This window comes from Peromyscus eremicus, chromosome 13, assembly GCF_949786415.1.
Source record: "Peromyscus eremicus chromosome 13, PerEre_H2_v1, whole genome shotgun sequence".
Classification (NCBI taxonomy): Eukaryota; Metazoa; Chordata; class Mammalia; order Rodentia; family Cricetidae; genus Peromyscus; species Peromyscus eremicus.
The window spans coordinates 48,174,155-48,196,715 of NC_081429.1; the positions used below are offsets into that span (position 1 = coordinate 48,174,155).

The window sequence follows — 22,561 nt, forward strand, 5'->3', positions numbered from 1 at the left end:
GTGAGGGTGATTCTAGAGTGAAAGAGGCAGGCAGTGTTAAATGATGCTGTGGCTACCATGGTGGGAGGCTTTGATCTCCCTCCATAAAAGAAATACTTTCTCAGCTGCTAAGAGAACGAACCAAGAATGGTCCCAGCTGCTATGGCTCTTGGGGGTGGGGGTGGAGTGTGTGTGTGCCTCACCTAAGAAAACTGCCTGACCCTAGGTTTTTTTTCTCTTCCTAGAGTAGCCATGTGGCATAAAGTCCCACTCTTTCATCCTTACTTGAGGAAACTCTGCCTGAGTGTCCAATGTTTTCCAGAGTTTCCCGTGGACATGGCTGGTGCTGCACCGTAAGCACACTGCAGCTCAGCCTTTCTCTGTCCAATATTGTCTGCATGAAGCCGATGCCCCTTTGCCCTGCTGCTCTTCTTGGGTGTTGCTATGGAACTACTCAACTATTTAGTCCAGTGGGTCTCAACATGTGGGTCTCAACTTCTTTGGCAAACCTCCACAAATATTTATGAAACGATTCATAACCGTAGCAAAATTACAGTTATAAAGTAGCAATGGAAATAATTTTATGGTTGGGGGTCACCACAACATGAGGAACTGTATGAAAGGGTCGCAGCATTAGGAAGATTGAGAGCCACTGTATTAGATATTGCTGCTACAGAGTGAGCATGCACAGGTCCACCTAATCATTCATCAGATTCCCCAAACAAATCAAGACACTGATATCTCACTGATTGAATAAAGCTTTATTTTAATGCAAAATAAAACATGAAAAATTTATATACTCATATACAATAACATCCAAAATGTCTTCAGTGATATAAATGGGAGCAATATTAAAAAGTTTGTAAAGAATTCACTCTCCATCCCCATATGCCAAAATACGATTTCACATAATTTATCTTTAGAATGTATGAACAGACGACTTGGTAATCATAAAAGAACAGGGGAGACGAGAGAAAGTGAGGGTACAGACAACAGGCTTTGTTTTATGTTCCAGTAGTAAACAGCATTGCAGATGGAACAGAACCCTTTCTGAAGAGCAGATCAAGAGATGGGCTCAGAGTCTTTGGGAATGGTTCCCTTCCCACTCTGAGCTTAGTAGCCAAACCCAGCTTTAAAAGGCAGGCTGTGGGAGATTGCGTGCCTATTTAAGGAGAGGAGGGAGAAAGTTACACTTCGAAGTCATAGTTCCACGTGAGAGTTCTGGCTTATTTTTAGATTTCTAACTTTTTTTTTTGCCCTCTCTTTTATCAGAAAGGTGTCTTTGTAGGGATATCTTATGGAGAATCCCCTTTCCCATCTCCCTGTTTCTACGAGAAACACTATTATGGACTTTTCCGAATGGAACTCCCTCCTGCCTAATTGAGTGAAACTTGGGACTTTCTGTTCACACGCACAGGGAAGCTGTGGGATGTCTACTCAATTTAAAGACAGTTTGAAAGCTGCTCACAGTGGATCTCAGTGTTTAATGCTGATGGGAATTTTACAGAGACACATTCCTTTTTATCAATCACCTTTCAATTCTTTCCACAGGCCTGAAATTCTGTAACACTGCTCAAACACTAAACAGCAAGCAAACAAAATGAAACGCTGTTGTATTTCAGTGAAGGGAAAAGTAATTGCTCTTTATGGTCTTGGTCCCTCTGTGGACCAGGGGACAGAGGAACCAGCTCTCCCATCCTGAAGTTGCAGGAGGATTCCTTCACAAGGTAGATTTAGCTTAAAAAAAAAAAAAATCAAGGCAGTGGATCCTGTTTTAATTTTATTCTGTTGGCAGCAGAAATAAGGCTCCAATAAAGCCTCCGAGGCTCTGTTTCTCTATGATGCCATCAAATCCATCAGACTTTTGCTCCACGAGGTCCTGTGGGTTCAACATAGATGTTCTGAAAAGTCTCGGAATAATGAGTTTTAGAATAATTTTTTCCTAAGCTTTGTTTGCTATGAAACCATGATTTAAGAAAATGTTCCTTTGTTTGCCTACTGTTTAACTCTGGAGGGAAACAGTATTAAGCCAAGAAGGATGGTGCCTCAGCCCAGGGGTGTGATGGACCAATGGGCGGTGTTTCTCTCTCTGTGTGGAAGACTGTATTCTCTAGAGACTAGAGGTTTTTGGTGGTCTCTCTTTCTTATCTTTCTAGTTATAGGAGAAAGGGAGGAAAGAGGGCCCATGAAGCCGGATGGCCTGGTAACAGGTTTGTAGGTCTTCATAAACCTTTCTCTCTGTTCCCAGCTACAGAGAGATACCCAGGTGAGTCTCCCCAAGGTTGTACATACACTGGGAGCTAGTTCCTTCTTCTGGGGACCTGCTTATCATAGCCTGGACTTCCAGATAGCCAGCCATTCTCCTAGAGCACTGAAAAATGGTCCTGCGGCTATGGAGAGGGGACAGTGGGCAGGACAGTACTCCAGCATTTATAAAACTTACTGCCCAAGCGGTTCTTAACCGTTGCTTGGCTTGACGCAGCCTCTGTCAAAATATAGTGTTAGTTCTTTAGGGCAGGATCAAATGCAGAGATTGCTATACTTCTAAGCAAGAAAAGAAAGCTGTTCTCATCTCCTTTTTGTTCTCTTTAATAATACCTTTGAGCCTCAGAGGGCCTCTCAGGATTAGCAACTGTTGGATGGACTGTGCACCCAACACAAAGCCAAGGTCTGAAGCCTGCGGACAGGGTACTGTGTGCCCAAGGTGTCAGTGCTGGAGCCAGAGACATGAGCAGTTATCCTCAAGTGCCTCTTCTCCAGAGCACACCACTGTCGCCTGACCGTGGCCCACCTTTAAGTGGTCCAGCCTTTCTGTAAGGGGAAATTTCTGCCTTGGATAGAATCAGTGCTTTACAGAAATTTGAGGAAAATATAGAACACACCAAGAGTAATCTTAAAAACAAACAAAAACAACCCCTTTCAAAAAAAAAAAAAAAAAAAAAAAAAAGCCCTACAGGGTCTCATTATATAGTCCAGGCTGGTCTTCAGCTCACCCTGCAGTTCAGGCTAGCCGCCACCTTGCATCTGCCTGCCTTGACTTCCTGACTGCTTGGATTCTAGGCATGTGGTACCATGCCTGGCTTAAGAGTTGTTCTAATCCTCCCCCACCCCCCACCCCCCCCAAAGTTGCATTTCCTTCACTGTATCAATTTCTTTCAGGATTCCTTGGCTCAAAGGAAATGCCATTTTCAGCATGGTGGCCAGGGACCCTACAGTGTAGCCACAATACCTTGTTGGGCAGAGTCTGAGATCCTCCACCCCACTGAACAAATTACATATGATGTAAGGGTGCTGTCTGAAAAGGGCCGGCAGAGGACAAAGAGCAACTTGACAGTCTGTTCTTCAGAGGGCCGCAGTCACTGTGGTTTGGATAATGATCTCTCTCGAAGTCCAGCAAAGGACACCATTTACGTCTAAACCCAGCAGCTGCATCATTCTTGGTAGCGAAACTATTTGAAAAAAAAAAAAGACTAAATTGGGCCAGATGGCTACTCTATGTATTTTAGAATACTATAATTCAGTCAATTCTGTTGGTCAGTGGTATTCTACTCTCAGCCAAAGTATGTCTATATTGAACTAAAGACCTTTTGGGGAGGGGGGGGGGGCGAGAGGGGAGGTGAGTGGCTTAAAGTACTTAGCAGTCACTGAGAAATTCATAGTGCTGGCCGCGTCTGTCTGCCGTTTCTCAGTCTTTTGTGTGTGTCCCCGCTTGGATCAGACTGGAAGCTTCAGACGCTCTGTTGTGTAGAAAAAGCTCAAAGGAAGCAAGAGTGGCTTTTCAGCTGCGTAAGCCAGAATACTCTCTTTCTTTCTTTTGTCTTTTAAGTCAGGTGGAGACCTTGGCTTTGCCCTGACATTTGTTAATGAGATATAGCAGATGCAGACTGATTTAATCTTACGAGTCTTCTCTCTTTACTTCCTCTGATTTCTTCCTCATCAAACTTCCAGAAGGCAATTTTCCCTTCTACTCTCCATACTGGTAATCATATGTGTTTGAACACACACACACACACACACACACACACACACACACACACACACACTTTTATCTACTTCTTTCTGGTGACCAGTTTCCTCACTGACCCAGGGGCAGATGGGTACTGTTTGGCACTGAGTCTGGAATTCACATCCCCAGGACATTGCTTTCTGTGTGGCCTGACCAGCAGGCTCTCCTTTCCTTACCCACACCACTCACATGTATTCTTTATCCCTTACGTAGAAGTCTAAAAGTAGAGGTCTCAGTTAACATAATTATAGGCATTTGGGGAGGACTCTGGAAGGAGCGATCTCCAAGCAAGCATGTCAGGGCCTGGGAGAGGGGAAAGCAAGGGCTGAGGGACCGCCACCCCTCTTCTCCTGCTCACTGTGGTTCGTGGTTGGAATGAGCTCCTTCTGGAAGCTCGGACAGGTGTGCACATCCTCCCAGGACACTAATACTGCATTCCGATTCTACTGGCTTTTCTATCAAAAGCAAGGATATGTGAAAGCTTTGTATCAAACAAGTCGTACCAGGAGCCCAAGGTCGACTATAAATAAGGAAATGCGGTCTTCCCTTTGGGCCGAAAGTCTCACAGAGGTCACCGGTCATGTTTATTGTTACGTTGTTCTCAGTGAAAACACCGTGCTCATGAAGATGCCCGTATTTGCAGCCTCTCTACTCTACTACTGTGTAGACCTCACAGCTCCAAGGTCAGGGCTGTGAGAGTAAGTCTCTGAATGTGAGTGACTAGGCCTGGCCGAGACAACTTCCACTGTATTGCTACCTCTACTATATACTGGTTTTCTAGCCAGGGTTTACTATAGTGGAGCTCCATTGGCTGTTAATCAATTGCCACTCTCCTGGAATCAACCAATTCTTCAAGCCTTTCAAGTATCAGGAAGCACTGTTTTTATATACCCCGCACTCCTTCCTTCTTCCTTTTGAATCCACACCCCCAAACCCCTGTCCCCCTTTTCTCTCTTCCGATTAGCAGTCAAGTATTGAATCCTCAGGGAGCAAGAGCCTCTCTGTACCATGAGCACCTAAACCTGGGTTAGGCCTTAGGGTCGGTCTAGCAAGGGCAAAGGTGGTGTTGGATGTCTTCCTTGCTTGGAAGATGTCTGATGTTCAGCTATACGGCTGCGGTCATGGGGTTCTTCTGCCTGGGATCCTGATTACGATAGGGGTTCCGCTCAGGGCTGCCCCCTCGGGGCCTTGCTCTGCCCACCTCCTGATAGGTTGTAACTCGCTGGTGCTGAGGTGGAGAAGGCGGAACATCTTGTCTGAAGGGTCCTTTGTGCTGCTGGGCTGGCGGGCGCGGATAGTACTGTGGATATCGGAGATCTGCCACCCTCAGATCTGAGGAGTGGGGATAGCCCCCTCTTGGCGGATGTACAGGATGAGGCCCTGGGTAGTATGGAAGCTCTCTCTCACTGTAGCGCCCTCGGGGTGCTGCGGTCAGGTAGTCCACGGGATCTGCTGAGCCTCTCCTAGAAAGAGAAGCAGAGAGAGGGGTCAGGAGCTACGGAGCTGCTCCCAGCTGAAGACGGCATGCTTCTGCCATGGCCGCAGTTGGCTGTGACCGCACCCGAGGCCTGGGCAAGGGTATATGAGCAGAAGTGAAGTGTACCCTTAAACAACGAGAGAGGGAATTGTTTCCTCTTTGCCATCTTAGACTTCAAGGTGAAAACCACGTGCCAGGGAAGGCAGAGCAACAAGAATGTAAGAACTCCGGCCCTTGACACCACGAGCTACTATATCACCTAGGACAGTTTACACTCACCTTGGTACATGAGAAGAAATACATCCCTGCATTGTTATTGTTTATCCCCCTTTATATTCACTTTGATTACAGCGATCCAACTAGTTTCCTCTACACAGTGAGGTTGCGCTCTGGTAGAGCCCACATCTGTATGAGATATAGTAGCATTAATACAGTGGGTCAGAGTCGTCATAAACTATACGTACTCATTTTCCTCCGAGAAGGTGAGGTGCTCATTGAGTGGGCTGTGTGTGGCCTTGGCTAAGTCCGGGTGGCTGCTGTCACACCCCCTGTACGTGCCTCCCCTCTACGGTTCCCCAAAGAACTCTCAACTCAAGGCTGGGAAAGACCCACCTGGAACTGTGATAAAAGTAATTAAGTCTATCACAAATTCAGTAGCAAAATCCAAGCTGCCCCGCATAATGGGCAGCATACAGAAAGGTCCAGGGCAAGAACACAGGCTAATGGGAAACAAGCCTGTCGGGAAGTTTCTACTGAAGACAAGTATCGTCCGATCTGTTCGCCGTAACAGAAACAATCCGTCTCTAGACAATGTGCAGATGATGGCATCTTGGCTAGCCTGGGGTGAGACACATGACTTCTGTTTGCAGCCCTTAAAATCCCAATAAACCTTCTGTGCACATACTCGCCAGTACCATTTACCACGTCACCAGATTCCTCCATTCTTTATTCCTCTGCTCCTTATGTTTAAGGAGAAACAGCAACAATAATAATTACTGAAAAGCTTGCCAATGTCAGCGTACAGACCGCTTGGACACTTGAAAGAAGTGACAGGGCTATAAGAATACCATGCCTGTGGTTAATCAGGCGCTGTCAGTGAGGGTCAAAATCACCCTGTAATCTGTGGAGTTGGATGTTAAAACAGCCCTGTCCCCCAAATCAATGAAGGTTTGACAAGCTCTGAGCTCAGGGAGCATGTGGCCACGTAGGCCTCAGGAAGAATGATACAGTCTCCCATCTACATTCATCTGTGTGGGTGTGTGCCCTAATTTTGCTATGTATAATAATGAATGATTGATCCATGAATTTGGGGGGTAATTTCGTTAGCGAGAGTTTTCAGATAAAAAATTAAATTGTTTGCGTACAAGTTATTTATAGCATCAGCTGGCGTTACTCAGTTCGGGCCGCTTTGCTCTATGCTAAATTGCCCATGACAAATAGAGCAGGCATACATCGCCAGTCATCTGTCACTGTGACCCTGCAAAATAAAGGACCTGGTTTTCACCATCCCTTTTCTTGACAATTTCATTTTTATTTAGAAAATTTCTAGCACTCATTGTATCTTTTATTGTAAAAAAAAAAAAAATTAAAGACCCCTTCTCTCACCACCATGCTCATTTCTGTTTTCTTTGGCTCGAGCTGGAGATTGCAGAAACACTAAAAAAAAATCCTTAACCTGTGTTTCCTCTCAAATGCTACCAGAGGTATTTCTCTGCATGAAGTGGAACATGTGGTTTCTCTGCACTCATTTTAAGTCCTTAGGATAAATCACTGACATTTGCAACACACAAACATTATCTGCCTTAAAATGAACGCGCAACCAACACTCCCTCTGGACTCTCTTAGCGGGAATGTTTCCTGTTTAAAATGGGAAGAGAGAAGGGAGAAATTCCAGGCCTTGGGTTTTTTTTTTTTTTTTTTTTTAGGGTCCTGGTCTCTCTCTAAAGATTTCTCTCTTTTAAAACAGAACATTATAAAAGGCAGAATGCCTTGGGGTTTGCTTTTTTTTCCTTTCTTTCTTTTTTTAAGTTATGAAGAGACAGTCCAGAGCAAGTGGTGACGGGCTAGAAGCCACCCTGAGCGACTCGCAACCCTGAGTGACTTGACAGTGTGCATGTGGGGCCAGAAAGGAGACTATCTCCTCTCTCACACCTCACCCTGTGACGACCCAGCACTCACTGCAAGAAGGAGGGAGGGTTCCCAGGGCAGAGAGGGCAACCCCAAGATAGCATCACGGTTCCAGAGGGCTTCTCTGGAGGAGGATTATATGTTGGGGAGTTTGCTTACATGTGGCAGACACCAAGTGAGGCGCTGCTCTTTGTCAAGCAGTGGTGGCATGGAGATTGTCTTTTTCTGTAGAACTCATCATAACAGTTATTGTTTGTAATTTTTCAGGGAGAAGAAAAACAATGAGTTGCTCTGTAAAAACACAGATTGAAAGTTCAAAGATGGCTGGGAGCACTTTCCTCCTGGTCTGCTGTTTGTAACATTTTTTTTTCCCTTAAAGCCTATCATTTTCTATAGACTTTCACCAGAACAGCTTCTAAACTATTGCAAATATTATCACATGTACATGCTCATCTAAACATTTAAAAGAACCATTTCTGGGGACTGGGGAGATGGCTCAGAGGTTAAGGGTACTCTTGCAGAGGACCAGAGTTCCATTCCTTAGAACCCACACAGGGTGGCTAACATCCTCTTGTAACTCTAGCTCCATAGGGTCTAAGCTACACTCATGTACACATGTGTGCGCACACACATGCACAGGCACTTAAAAAGTAACAGTTTTTAAGCAGAAAAAAAGAAAGCCTCCTATATGAGTCACTTTTCCCCACACAGACAAGATGTGGGATAGAATCAACGTAAGTGTGGGGGAGGGAGTTCATTTTGGCTTACAGTTTCAAAAGGAACAGTCATCCTGATGGAGAAGGCAGACAGAGCCGCCTTGTGAACTGGAGGGATAGCTAAGCTCCGCACATGGATGTGGGGACCAGTAAGCTAATGGGAACCGTAAGTGGACATTACCTTCAAGGTCCACTCCAGGGCAACCCATTTCCTTTGGACAGGTCACATGGACCAAAGATTCCACAACTTCCCCGAACAGTGCCATCAGCTGGGCACCAAATATTCAAACCGAATGATCCCATGAAGGGAACATTTCCTTTAAGTTTCCATTTCCCACTGAATAGGATTATTTCTGGAAGCCAGGGGATTTAGGTTTTGCTTGGAAACTCCTAGGGATGGCTTCAGGTATGTTCCAAATCACAATGATGCATGCAACTAGGAAAATGATGAATATTAAACTGTTTTGCTGAAAAATGACAATGTCATAGGTTCAAACCGCAAAACTTCCTCTTTAGCCACAGAACTGAGTAAGGGAGGGAGAAAGAGCTGAGACGCTGTTGTTTTTGTTAATCTTTAGTGTCTTCTTCCATAGTGTCTCTCTGTGTGTGTGAGATTCAGTGTCGGTAAGGAGAGCAGAAACTCAGTTTGTCCTGGAGAAGGCTTCTCAGAGGGACTCACATGACCTGCCTTGAGCCAATCCTGACAAATCCAGGGCAGCTTCCCCAGGAGATTGGATTAATATGAGGACCCAAACTGCACGTATGTCAGTATCTCAGGACTCCGGATTGTTCATGTGATCCTAGGAGTCTTATTTGTATGTATTATTAATTTCTTTAAAATAAAGATGAAACCCCCCAATTTGAAAGTCTTACACAGAAACCATATTTACTGCAGGAAAGAGAAACATGACTGTATTTGTTTTTCTTCTAACTTTGAGTGAAGTTCTGGGAAAATTCCCTTCAAATTTCTGTTTTCTTTCTGAGTAGGCTCATTTCTGGAATCCAGAGACTTCGGATTTGCTTGGAAACTCACAGGAATGGTTTCAGGTATGTTTTAAATCACAGAGATGCATGCCACAGTGCAAATAATGAATGTTAACCATTTGGCCCAAACATGACAAAGCCACAGGTTATTTATGTGTAAAGTAACAAATAGAGGACTTTCTTTTTGTGACATCTTACTGTGTCATTCTTTACATTTAGTGAAAGACACCTGAACATGAGAGCCTATGCTGGTCAGCCAGTCCCTGGGTACCAGCCATCATCATATATGAAAGGATGGAAGATAAGCTTCTGTTGGGTTAATCAATTATGCCTGGGAAGGGGGAATGGCATTGGAAGGACAGAGCCCTATAATGCTTTTTACCACAAGTAGGTTGCTGCTCTCAGTGGAGTAGGGAAAAGTACAAGGACAAGTGTCCATCCTTCTACCTTTGTACCACCCTGACAGAGAAAATCTCCATCCTCAGTGCTCACTCTACATGGAGTGAAAATTTGAAAGAAAATGGCCCCTACAGGGAGTATCAGTATTAGGAGGTGTGACCTTGATGGAGTAGGTGTGGCCTTGTTGGAGGAAGTGTGTCACTGTGGAGGCGGGCTTTGAGGACTCATATATGCTCAAGCACACCCAGGGAGACGGCCTACTTCCTGTTGCCTGCACAATGTAGGACTCTCAGCTGCTTCTCCAGTACCATGTCTGCCTGCACTCCACCATGTCCCACCATGATGATCATGGACTGAACCTCTGAACTGTAAGCCGCCTGGTGAAATGCTTTCCTTTGTAAGAGTTGCGGTGGTCATGGTGTCTCTTCCCAGCAGTAGACACCCTAACTGTGACACCCCATTTAGTCATTCTCACTGTACTTGTCTTTCACTTGGCCTTGTGGTACTTACTCAGTGGCTGTCTGGGAAGCTGGCACTTACTCTCAAGCCTCTGGCAATCTCCCTTGGAGCTCCGCACAGGGCTTTGTGTCTCCTAGGCGCTCCATAAATGTATGTTGAGCTTATTTGAGGGGAGATGCACAAATGTACACAGTAAGCAGAGACTGTTAGATGTGGTTAGATGAGCGTTAGGGGCTGGAGGAGAGCAGAGGAGTAGAAGGGAAGAGCAGGTTCACTTGGAGCCAGAGATTGAGGATGGCTGAAGAAAGAGCGATTTCTAATTTTTCCAGAGGAAAGAAGGTAGGGGGAATGAGGAAAGGATTGGATCCAACATAGAAAGACTTTGAAGTTTATTAGAGTTCTCTGGCACCACAGGGGAGATGTACAGATGAACTCACAGTGGCTGTAACAACACACACAAGACCCGTGCAAGCTCCGGCCAGTCAAAACTCCAGCATGGAGGGGGCAAGGTGGGCATGAAATCCCACCACTAGCCGAGAAGCTACTACCATTTTGTAGTTACTGGGTGGTGGAGAGTCAGTTTTCTTTAATGATGAGACCCTTAGTAGGTCAGCCAGATGCTAAGACCCATTCTCAACAGCAGTTGGGGCAATACAAACTAGACTCAGTGGGAAAAGGGGAAAAAAAAGAAAGTTCAACACTGGGTAGGAAGGGATGGTTGATAATAGGAATTGGTGGGGTGAATATATTCATAATATATTATATGAAATCCTCAGTGAATTAATTAAAATACTGTTTTAAACGAACTGGTTTATTTTTATTATTGTTTTAAATGACTGGGTTTACTAGGTACAGGTTGCGTGCATTTACTCAAGTATCAGTTAAGGAGTGGTTTCACAATAGTCTGGCAAGGAACTTTTCTTTATTTCTGTCATAAACACAGGGATGTAGGAACATCTTGATTCATGTTCAGGATAAGGCTCCAGATAAGGGATTGGACGGAGACTGTTGAACTCACGCGCAACCAGCACGGTTTTGAGTACTGAATTTCAAGGTTAATTAATGAACATAAACCAGAGGTGGAGGTGATGTCCAGTGCCCCTCAGCCGCAGCACTAGCCCACGTTTCTCCACAAAAACACACATGATGGATGACTTTCATCTAAAGCACACATGCCCAAGAGAGGCAGAAAGTAGGATCATGCAGACCTGTCTACCACCTGCTGTAACTCAATGCCCTTTCCTCCCAGTGAAGAGAGACCACAGTTGGCATGAGCAGGACCTGCTCTGCTGAGGGGAAGATGGGAACTATTTGTAACCTTTGGTTCTTCTAACAGCCCTGACCAGGCTTGCTGACCATGACGCACGTGTCTCGGGTCTGGGGTTGAGGACCATGTCTGCATCTCATCCATCAAGCTCCTTGTAGGATGGAGAAAGTTCACTGAAACTGAATAGCCACAGGAAGGGTGGGAGAGCAGTGACTAAGGCATAAGCCAGTGTGAAGACTGTTTTGAGAAGAGGTGAGTTCAAAGGTAAAGAAATAAGGTTTGCAGTACAAAGTGTGAAACCACAAGGAATTCATAAGCAAGGACAATGCTCACCTCAGACATACGTATTGGATCCCCCCTCCCACCCCCCACCCCCCACCCCCATCCCAGTTTTGGATAAACTTCCAAAGGGCAAATTCTTGTCTCTCTCAATTTCTGTAAGACACCATGTGTGTTAGTAGCCTAAACAAAAGATAATTAAAAAACAAAACAAAACAAACAATCCAAAACCAACTCCCTCTTTCCTTTATGGCAGTGGTTCTCAACCTGTGGGTCACAATCCCTTTGGCAAACCTCTATGTCCAAAGCTACTTACATTAAAATCTACAACAGTAGCAAAATTACAGTTATGAAGTAGCAACAAAAATAATTGTATGGTTGGGGCCACTACAGCATGAGGAACTATATTTAAGGGTCACAGCATCAGGAAGGCTGAGAACCACTGCCTTATGGGTTTCTTTCTTTCTTTTCCTTTGGTAAAAATTGATTGTAACCAAATTTGGGGCTAGAATAGAATCAAGCCATATGGTACGAGCCTCCTGGTGCTGTGTGACGAACATGTTTGTCCTCATTGGCAGAATGGGGACACCGGTGAAGCTATGTTCCTTCTCAAATTATGTGCCACACAGAGTGGGCCCCTGCCCCAGTATTTGTAAAGTATTGCAAAGCTTAAAAAAAAAAAAGGCAGTGCAAACTAATATGCTCTTAAGCTGCCTGTGTTATGTGGACAGAGACGCTTTTAGTCTGTGTTTGGAATTCCTTCAGGGTCAGGTTTCCAGTTACCAAGCCTTCATCCGTGGTCCAGGCACGAATGTGGTTGGCCTGGATTAGCAGAGCCCTCTGCAAAGTATATTACATAGCTTTGATTTCAGCAGATTTTACAGAGCCATAAAATATAATGACCATTTGATGACCTATGATACAGAAATGATTGTGGAAAAAAAAATTCCTGCTTTCATCACTCACATTTCCCATCACATTATGAAGAGGGGCCCTTGCTGTTCTCCGCAGAGAACTGGAAAGAGGAGTGAGTGTCACCGCAGACTTCTGGCCCCCTTTTAACACCAAGGGAATATTTCCAGAGAAAATGAAAGAGAGCTAGCAATGACCGAGTACTCAGAAGACAAACACTGCTTTGATCACGCCCATTTGATTTCTCCATTGGTGTCTTTCATCAGCCACCACAAATAGAATTCATTTATGAACAAATGACATGTACCGGGAGTCTTAGCTTCAACATCAGTCTGGCAGACAGATACGGAAAATGGCCCTTAAGAGTACTTCATTCTGTCAGATGGTGGTCCTGCTTGAATAACCTCTTTTATGAGGGGGTGAGAGTTTTCTAAAGTATCGTGTCAAGGACATTTAGAAAGGACAGGCGTGGGACATAGGTGGAGAAGGAATTCTTGCGGAAATCAAGAGCTGTCCTGAATGGCTGCAAATCCAGTCATAGAATCCATTTCTGAGACATGCTAGTAGATAATTACCCTGTAGTCTCTTGAGCCACAGAGGGGGTTTATGTAAAGAGAATAGGGACCAGAGAAAGGAATCATAACTTGACCAACCAGGCCAGTACGTCACTTTCCTCTTTTTCTATTGTCTCAGGAGTTCTGGACTCTCAGGATCCAAACATCGAGGATTTCATCTGCTTGTCATGCAGGAGAGTTTGGTTCGTTCTGAGGGCAGACTTCAGGAGCTGACAGGTCGGGGCCTATCAGGGCCTGAATTCTAAAAGCTGCTTCCTCTGCCCCTCAGGAGAGGCGCTATGCAACTCCTGCCCAAGGTTACTTCCTGTAGACAGGGTGTTCCTGAGGTAAAACACAGATTCACAAAAGCTGCCTTTCCCTGCTCCCTGTTTAGGTTATACAGACAGTTACAGTAACGCAATACAGACAGTTCTCAGAGAAGATATTCACATCTACCTCTTTATCCCTTCAACTGATTCCTAAATTAATATAAATTAAATGAGTCATGTTCCCTTTCCCCTCCTCCCATCAATTTCCAAAGCCTGGGGATTTTGATGTAAATCACCTATAATCGTTACAATCCCTTCTCACCCTGGGTGAGAAGTACAGTGAAAGAGACAGAGCTCTCCAGCATCGTGTGTGTGTGTGTGTGTGTGTGTGTGTGTGTGTGTGTGTGTGTGTGTGTATGTGTGTGTGTGTGTGTGTAGCTTCCACTTCACGGTTTTATTAGGACACAGGAAGATTCTGGCACTGAAAACATCTTACTCTGAAATCCAGAAGCAGAAATGTTAAGTGCTGGGCCCAGCGCCACTGCGCTCCACGGGCTCTGTAAGCAGCATCAGTCGGGGTTTGGAACTGCAAAGATTCACAGCATGCTGAGCAGGGTAGGTAACTCCTCTGCAAGTGCAAACCCAGCCCCATCCGAAGCATTTTTTCCAAGTTAACCTCCTTATTCCTCATAATCGTGTGATAGGGTAGACACCGTTATTATCCATGGCTTGAGACCAGGCAAGGCAGAACAAAGATGTGAAGTGACTTGATTGAAAGCCCACAGGGAGTGGGGGGAGGGCAGTGGAAAGGCCTGGGGTCCACCCAGGCAGGCAGACCCAGGCGCCTCTTGCTTGACTGCCAATTCTGCCCTCACTTGCTTCATGCCAGCTTACGATGTCCCAGTGCTGGGTGAAAAAAAAAACAACAACTTCATACTTAGAAACACATTTTTGAAATGAATCTAATGGGTGAAAAAAGGCAAAAGAGAGTTTTTCCTAATAAGTGTTTTGGCTTTGGGAAACTTGAAGCTAGACATTCTGGAGGTACTTGTAGGATGCCAAAGAAACACCCAGAATTCCAAGTTGGAAGTCCCACTCAGACACCCTGAGCTGCCAAGAGGGCAGGAGGGTGGACCAGACAGATATTTGTATGGTTCTGTCTGCAGGTCCCTGTGTTCAAGGTACAATATTTTCAATATTAGTGTCAATACTCAAGGATGTAGTCACTCAACATACACCTTTTTTTCAAACCCATGCCTACAGGATGGGGCTACGAAACCCCCTTTCTCCCAGTGGCCCCTGAAGGTACTGATGCAGGTTAGATAGGGCACCGAAGGAACTCCACTATGGCTGTGGACACACAGCCACCTGCAGTGGCCTTTCTGGAGAATGACATGACGACCTAATGGACCACGAGAAAGCCAGACTACTCTCTGTCTCCCACTCTGGCCCAGCCATTCCGTTTGAGCAAATGTCCTCATGTCTGTGGCTGGCTGTGCTTGCTTCTGTGGTTTTATTTGAGCTCGAATCTCCTTTCCACTAGATCATTACAACAGCACTAGACAACCTGGACTCAGAGACAAGCGGAACAAGCTGTAGTCCGTTTCAGAAAGTGCAATTCAACGGCCCAGCACTGTAAAATGTGTTCTTGGGAGTCTCAAGGACAGCTGGAGAGCGGTCACTAGCTCTGAAGCAATTCTGAGCATACTAAACTCTCAAGTGACAACATGGTAGGACTTCTAAGGCAGGTGACTTTGACCTTTTGGGGGGGACTGCATGAATATTTACAGTGCTTGGATGTGATGTTCTCAGACTTGAAGTCTTGTCAATTTTCGTGTGTGCTTCAGTGTGTAAAAGCGTCCCAAGCCCCTCCCACCTTTATATCTAGTGATATTAATTAGATGAAATAAAGTTTATAGACCATTTTGTAAACGTCTAGACTCGCCTTGTGTTGTAATAAGCGGGCATGCTAGTAGTTTAGTAGTTTAATGGGGACAAAGTAGCTAAAAGACATGTGGACCAGGGACCTATGGAAAGTGGGAGCAAGGATTTGCTGTCAGGGCCTCTTAGTCCCTCATCTCCTTTTCTTTGCAAGCTTCTCCAGAAAGCGGTTTCCAGTATCCTTCCCTCAACGGTAGCCTGAGCTTCTGGGTGCCACCCTCAAGTGCAGGAGCATGGCTTTGGGGGCAGCATTGGCTGGACTCAGAGTGTCACCTGGGAGGAATTTGGGTTGTGGAACTTACTCTTCCACAAACATGGCTGGGTGAATTTTAGGATTATTAATTGGACAGTTGCCCCGATGCCCAACACCACGGCAATGTGTCCACTCCCACCCCGGTTTCCATTAGATGACGTAAGCGGAAAGTATGTTAGCCTCCCTGTGCTAATTTTGAGGGAGACCTCAGTATCTCATGATGTTTTCACCATGACATAGAAGGCAATTGTCAGCCTTCATTTCCTGTCTGTACTGAGCAGGCTCTGAGGTGCCTGGCTGAGTTCTGTATGCATACCTGTGGTTGAGTTATTGGTCCCACTCAGTCCCCTGGTCTAGAGTCCATCTCATTATTTAGTGTAGTGCTTAGGAAAGGGCATTTTTGGGATGATGAAATTTTTCAATAAATAATTAAGGGATTCATAGGTACTGGTGACTTGTGCTGGGCTCCCCATCCTGCTGAGGTCTCTAAATCCTCTGGTTGATCTTTACATGGCTGGTAAGAGTGGCTGTTAATGGCATTACTAACCTTTAACTTTCATCTTTTATTAAAATGAGATTTATTGTTTCCATGTCTCCTTCTGTTGTAGTATGGCCCATCAGCCTAGCTTCTTTGGGTCCTGTCCTTGCTTTGGTGCTGGCCAAAAAGGAGCAGCTAGCAAATAAAGGCTTATAATCCCCCAAACTGATGGGTGGACTATGAAACCACCCTGCACTCATCATTATCTCCTCCTCTTCCTCTTCCTCCTCCTCTTCCTCCTCCTCCTCCTCCTCCTCCTCCTCACCCATTTCCAGTGTTTTTGTATGGCCACTTTCTCAAGACTTCCACACCCCACCTCCAGTCCCTATAAAGCAACACTGATATGTAGATCCAGAGCCACTGATAAGCATATTTCACAGAGACAGTAAGACAAGCTTTTATTGTGAAGGGGCTCCTTCAGATGTTATTCCACCCTACATTAGTTCCCTAACGCCTTGGTTTATTTATTTATTCCTCGAACAATTCAAAGAAAACTGAAAACTCACCGTGCCTCCTATCACTTTGAATGTTGCTTTGCTCTTGGCCATGTTTGGTATGGGTATGTGTACCAGCATGAGACGATTTCCCCTATTTTTATACTACATGCATTCTGTCTGTGCAGCGGCAACCTCAGTTCTTAAAATCAGTCATGAAACCGTGGCTTTAATAATTTAAATAAAAGCTTATCACAGGAAAGCAAATATTTACAAGTATGAGTTATCTAATTTAAAGAAATTAATTAAAAGTGAATGCTGAAGTAATTTAAAACTAAAGAGCCATTACCAAATAAAATGTTATTTCCCATGTACCCATGCCAGCTCATTTTGGGGGTCTAAGAGAGACAGTGTTCTTCTTTCTTCAAGCTTCTAAGCCCACCGCACCACTGGGTCTCTTTGGCCCTGTTATGTGTGCGGGCACTCTCCGCCTGTCTGAGGGACTTCAAGATGTATCCATCAGTGCATGGTGGGGGTGAGGGTGTCAGCAGGAGAGGCTGAAGTGGCAGGTACTGTGGAGAGGACTGGTTCTCATCCTGTGGGTCACGACCTCTTTGGAGGTTGAACGACCCTTTCACAAGGGTCGCCCAAGACCATCAGAAAACACAGAAATTTACATTGCGATTCATGACAGTAACAAAATTACAGTTATGAAATTGTAACAAGAGTAATGTTATGGGGGGGGGGGGCTCATCACAACAGGAGGAACTGTATCACTGGATCCCAGCATTAGGAAAGTTGAGAACCACTGGTGTGGAGGATGATCGAGAGGGCTCAGCTGTTTTGGGCCTCAGTGTCCTGTGTGTCAAGTGGGGCTCTTGAGAAGTTCTTTCCTCCCTTCCTCCAGTGATGGGATCTGATGTAGACAAAGCAAATGGAAAGAGTTGCTTTTACTAAGGCGCTCAGTCCTGGGTGAAGTTGAATTCCTAGTCCATTTTATTCCGAAGTAAAATTGTGTTTATGACTCATAGTCAAATGTTACTGACCAAAGACTTGCATAAGATGTAAACAAATCTCACCCTTATAGCCACGTGGTGCAGACCTTCTGTGTGTACCCTACACTACATAGAGAAGCCGGGATAGACATTACAACCTGTAGGTCTGTTTTATATCAACATATACATTCACAGTGCATACAGAGCTATGTGGTGCTGAGTTTTTTTTTTTTTTTTCAAGGTGGCTCCTCATATTTGAAATTCAAGTGATTTCATATAAGAATTAAGGTCTTTCATGTAAAAATTCAGCTTTTCCGCTTTCAAGTAAAAATTCAGCTTTTCCATTTTTCTTAAAATTCAAGACTTGCCACAATCAGCTGGAGTTACTCTCTCCTCTCCAGGCAACGTCTTTGTCTTTTTCAGACTCTTTTTTCTTTCCACAGTGTTTCCCACAAGCCTCTAGAGCACCTTAGGTGCAGGGTCTCTGCTTTGTGTGATGAAATCTCCCTCCCTGTGTTCCCACACCACCACATCCAGTTTGCATCTTCCATTTGAAGGCGTATGCTGCCCATGTTTTCTCATTTAAGCAGCGAGGCTTCTGGGAGGTCCATTGCAATTTCCACTTTACCCAGTCCACTTTAAATCACTAGAAATATATTTCTCATCCAGTCTTCAGATAGTGACTCCAAAGAGTGGCTCATATTCGGGGAGTTTCACACAGGACATTTCATTTTCCGACACAGTACCTTCAGCTCTGTAAAATGAAGGCAATAGAACAGGCGGCCTCCGTTGAGTTGCGGGAGGTTACCCTTTCATGACCCCCACAGGAACCACACAGGAGCCAGTGCAAGGTGACCTCAGCTCATGTTGCCGCCTCTCAGCCCAACCTGTGCCAACTCAACTCTGACTGGACCTCTTTACTTATCTGTGCCTTGGTCTCGCCATCTGTAAAGTAATATGTGCTTTTCTTCTTAGAAGAACAAATGGAATGATATGGATAAAAGCATATTGGAGGAAAGTTAGGATAAAATGAATCCGAGATCTTATGTTACTCTCTGGTGTAATAATTATGAAGGGAAGGCTGCCTTCCCTAATGGGATGAGCAGGTCAGAATTTACAGTCCCCATTGAGGGGCCTCATGCCGATGATCTCCATGGATAACAACATAATACTGTAGATTTTTTTTTTTTAATCTTCACTCAGCAGGGTAATAGCAGACCTCTCCTAAAGGGCAAAGGCGTCCCACTTCTGAGATGGTGGGCTGTAATTTACCTCCTTGTTCCATGATTTTATGAGGAATGTATGTAGGTAACTGTTATCAGGTTGTTAAGCAGTTTGATGAGGTGTGAAGTGGCCCTTTAATTGTTTTATTTACAACATACAGTTCACTAACATCTCATTGGGGAATTCTCTAGTTAGTTGATTAATATAAGACTAGTTTAGTGAAGCACAACTTGGTAAAACCAGAAGGTAAAACATAGCCACTCAAATTTAACAGTCTTAAAGCCATTTGTTAATTTATTCAGTTGAGGTTAAGAAAATACTGGCACTAACTAAAACATTTGAAAAATAATAGGGAAAATCAAGCTGGGGAAAAACAACTAAATTTAAATCTATTACTTGGTATGCTTCAGGGTCCCTTTAATTTGTCAGGGATAGGTGGTTAGAATTGCTTTTGGATGTCAAATGTTCCTTAAAAACATTCCCCTTATCACCGGGCGGTGGTAGCACACGCCTTTAATCCCAGCACTTGGGAGGCAGAGCCAGGCAGATCTCTGTGAGTTTGAGGCCAGCCTGGTCTACAGAGTGAGATCCAAGACAGGAACCAAAACTACACAGAGAAACCCTGTCTCAAAAAACCAAAATAAAAAAAAATTCCCCTTATCACTCTTTTGTGGTTTTAAATCTGGACTGATGAATCTCCTACTGTAAGCCTGCTCTAGAAGGCCATTTTACTGCTTGGATAGTGACGTGATGAACCAATCTCCAAATAGCATCAAGCAGCTGAAAAAGGAAAGAGCCTCAAGACCCATCGCAAAGGATTGTATTGCCCACCTGGGCTGAAGTGAGATGAGGGGCAAGATGACACAGAAGTCTGAAGCTGGGTGAGGGTTAGAGGAAACCTGGTGTTTTAGTTAGGGTTGCTATTGTGGTGAAGAGACACTGTGACCATGGCAACTCTTACAAAGGAAAACATTTAATTGTGGTGACTCACTTACAGTTCAGAGGTTCAGTTCATCATCATCATGGTGGGACATGGTAGCATGCAGGTAGAGATGGTGCTGGAGGAATACCTGAGAGTCCTCCATCTTGCAGGCAACAGGAAGTAGACTGTCTCTCTGGGCATGGCTTGAACTTATATGAGACCTCAAAGCCCGCCTCCACAATGACACACTTCTCCCAACAAGACCACACCTACTCCAACAAGGCCACACCTCCTGATAGTGCCACTCCTTTTGGGGGCCATTTTCTTTCAAGCTACCACACCTGGTGTAGACATTGGGCTTCCTATAAGGGTGCTAGGCAAACAGAAAGGGCATCTTGGGGATGAAATCAAAAGGCAATACCGGGGAGTTAGGTCGAAGGCCAAGTGAAGTGCTCTTGGTCTTGTCAAACTGAATGTCATCGGATCCTTTGCTCCCTGAACCAGATACTCTTCCTGTGAGTTTTAGCCCTGTAGTAATGCTGGAAAGTTAAGTCATGCTCAGTTTAAAGCTCTTTGGTATGATCATATAAGGTCACACAAGCTCTTTAACATTATCTGGACTTCATACTGTTTAAGTAAAGTTCTGCCTCTATGGGATGACTAGGCATATTTATCTGTGTCCTTGTGTGACATCAGCATCTGAGGGGTTCACGATGGCAAGGGCTTCTATTGAGTTTCTATAGCCTACTCAGAGCTGGCCCAAGACACTCAGCATAGTATCTAGTCATGGATATTATCTGGATACTTCTCTCATGGAAGGAGTTTCTCTTTTCTTTGAACTGAAAGCTCATTGAGTTTTAGATGTGGACCTTTCCTTCCCAGCCAGAATCCTGTGTGTGGTGTCTAGTACTAAAGCTCCTTTGGCCACACAGTCAGACTCTGCCTGAAAAAGTAAAGACACTGAGATAAAACAAAACGAGAACTTAACAACAGTGAAGTATGGATTAATGGGTACAGTTCACTGGGTTGTTAGGAGACAAAATTAGAGAAATATGAAATAGCATAGGGTAGCCAACCAAGCCCTATCCAGTTATAAATTACCCCTCCCATTCTATCCATCAATATCATCTAAGCCATGAGGTCCTATCCCTGGATCTTAAGTCCACAGCAAAGTGACCTAATTTGCTGCTCGATGTTCAGAGGGCAACAGAAAACTGCCTTTGTCCCGTAAAGACCCCCTCAGAATACACTGCTCGCTGCCAGTTGAGACCTTAGATATTTGTCCAAACTGTATAAGTTTATTTTTTTTTCCTCAGGACCCAAACCACCAGACTTGAAAAAACATGGTCACAGATGTCTCTCCTGACCTCATGCTTCCATGTTTTCATCCCAGGCTCAGCACACCTTGAGCTCAGCTCAGCAGCTCTGTCTGCCAACATAGACCCTGCTCTGATTATGGAAAGATGAAATAATGAATTAGGAGCAAACGGCTCGGGGTTTCCACTCTGACTTTGGGTGAGTTAGTTATCCTCACAGCGTATCTCAGTTTACTCATTTATAAAATCGGGGTAGTGAGGTTGGTTGTCTGATTCCACTGAGCCATCAGGAGGGCTAGATGAGAATTGTGTAAAGCACTTAGCAGGGTGGCCGGTCATGGTAAATAATCAATAAGGCTATGCCATTTTTATTATCATTCTCCGTGCTCTAACTTTTTATTTACTTATTTGCTATCCCATAACTTCTTACGTGCTTTTCCCAGTCTTACAAATATTTTCATATGTTCTGAAGTCTGTTTCTTCTTTAAAAAATCTGTTTCCTCCAGATGGAAACGAGGCAAGTTATCACCACTTTCCCAAAATTTATGGACCATGTTCATTTAAGAAATGTATACAAAATACACTACAGAGTATACTCTAAACAGTTGCTCTTTTCTCCCACTACTTACACTGTGTATTTTAAATGGCTGCTTATGTCTGGGTCCTCATTGATCTCACTGCTTACAGAATTGCTGACGGACTTGAGTTTGCAGTTGTTCAGAGTCATGGAGAAAAGACAAGACCCTTTGTGCCACTCGGCAGTGAGTGATGTGCTCATGCATGTAAACGCCAAGGAGCTGGTCAGCAGCCAAAAGACCAGCAAGCATGGTCTAGGGAGAGACAACATCCCCGTCTCCCTTGTCTTCTCTTTCATATGGGATTATGTGGATGGATGAGACAGTGAGGATGCATACTGGGGGTCAGATGACAATCAGACCTGGAAACAGAGGATGGTTTGGTCTGCTGGTCTGCCATGACTCAGGACGATTGGTACCCATCCTCCTCCTTTTTGTGCATGCGGGATGAGGTTTTAAGGGAACAGAAGCTCCCCCTGCTCTCCATCTCTGCTATTCCCTTTCCTTCTGCCTTGTGCTCAACATTGGGATGGTGGGAAGTTGCTGCTTTTTGCCTGTCTCCTATCTGCCCTACTTAATCCTGGCGGTAGCACCCAGTTCTTCTGAGAATCAGTCCATGCCTACCTTCAGTTCATGTGGTGCAGATGGAGTCACACCATCTTCCACTCCAGAGCTGGCTTGTGACTCACACCTAGTCAGTTAGAATTTTCCATCCCCTTGAGCACAGTGGTTGTTTGTGGTTGAGGACATACCCCAATAAAAACAAGCCAAAGAAAAAGTCCCCAACCACAGACTGCTGGGTAGAGTGAAGTGGGAGAATCCCTCTGCTGTAGAAGAAAAGAGATACACTGGCTGCTGGGAGCATCCCTGTTGACACCAGGGTGGAAGAGCTGCTTTGGGATATAAGCTAACATTAAAAAAAAGTTAACAGGTGA

General features: G+C 44.8%; 1 protein-coding gene across 1 annotated transcript in view; it reads right to left on the reverse strand.

The window, feature by feature from the left end:
- Nucleotides 1-3,093: 3,093 nt before the first annotated feature.
- Nucleotides 3,094-22,561, reverse strand: part of Pard3b (par-3 family cell polarity regulator beta) — a 965,008-nt gene continuing 945,540 nt past the window's right edge. Inside the window, exon 23 of the mRNA XM_059278226.1 lies at nucleotides 3,094-5,448. Within this exon, the coding sequence (XP_059134209.1) occupies nucleotides 5,091-5,448 (358 nt within the window). The 3' untranslated portion in view covers nucleotides 3,094-5,090. The remainder of the gene's footprint in view (nucleotides 5,449-22,561) is intronic.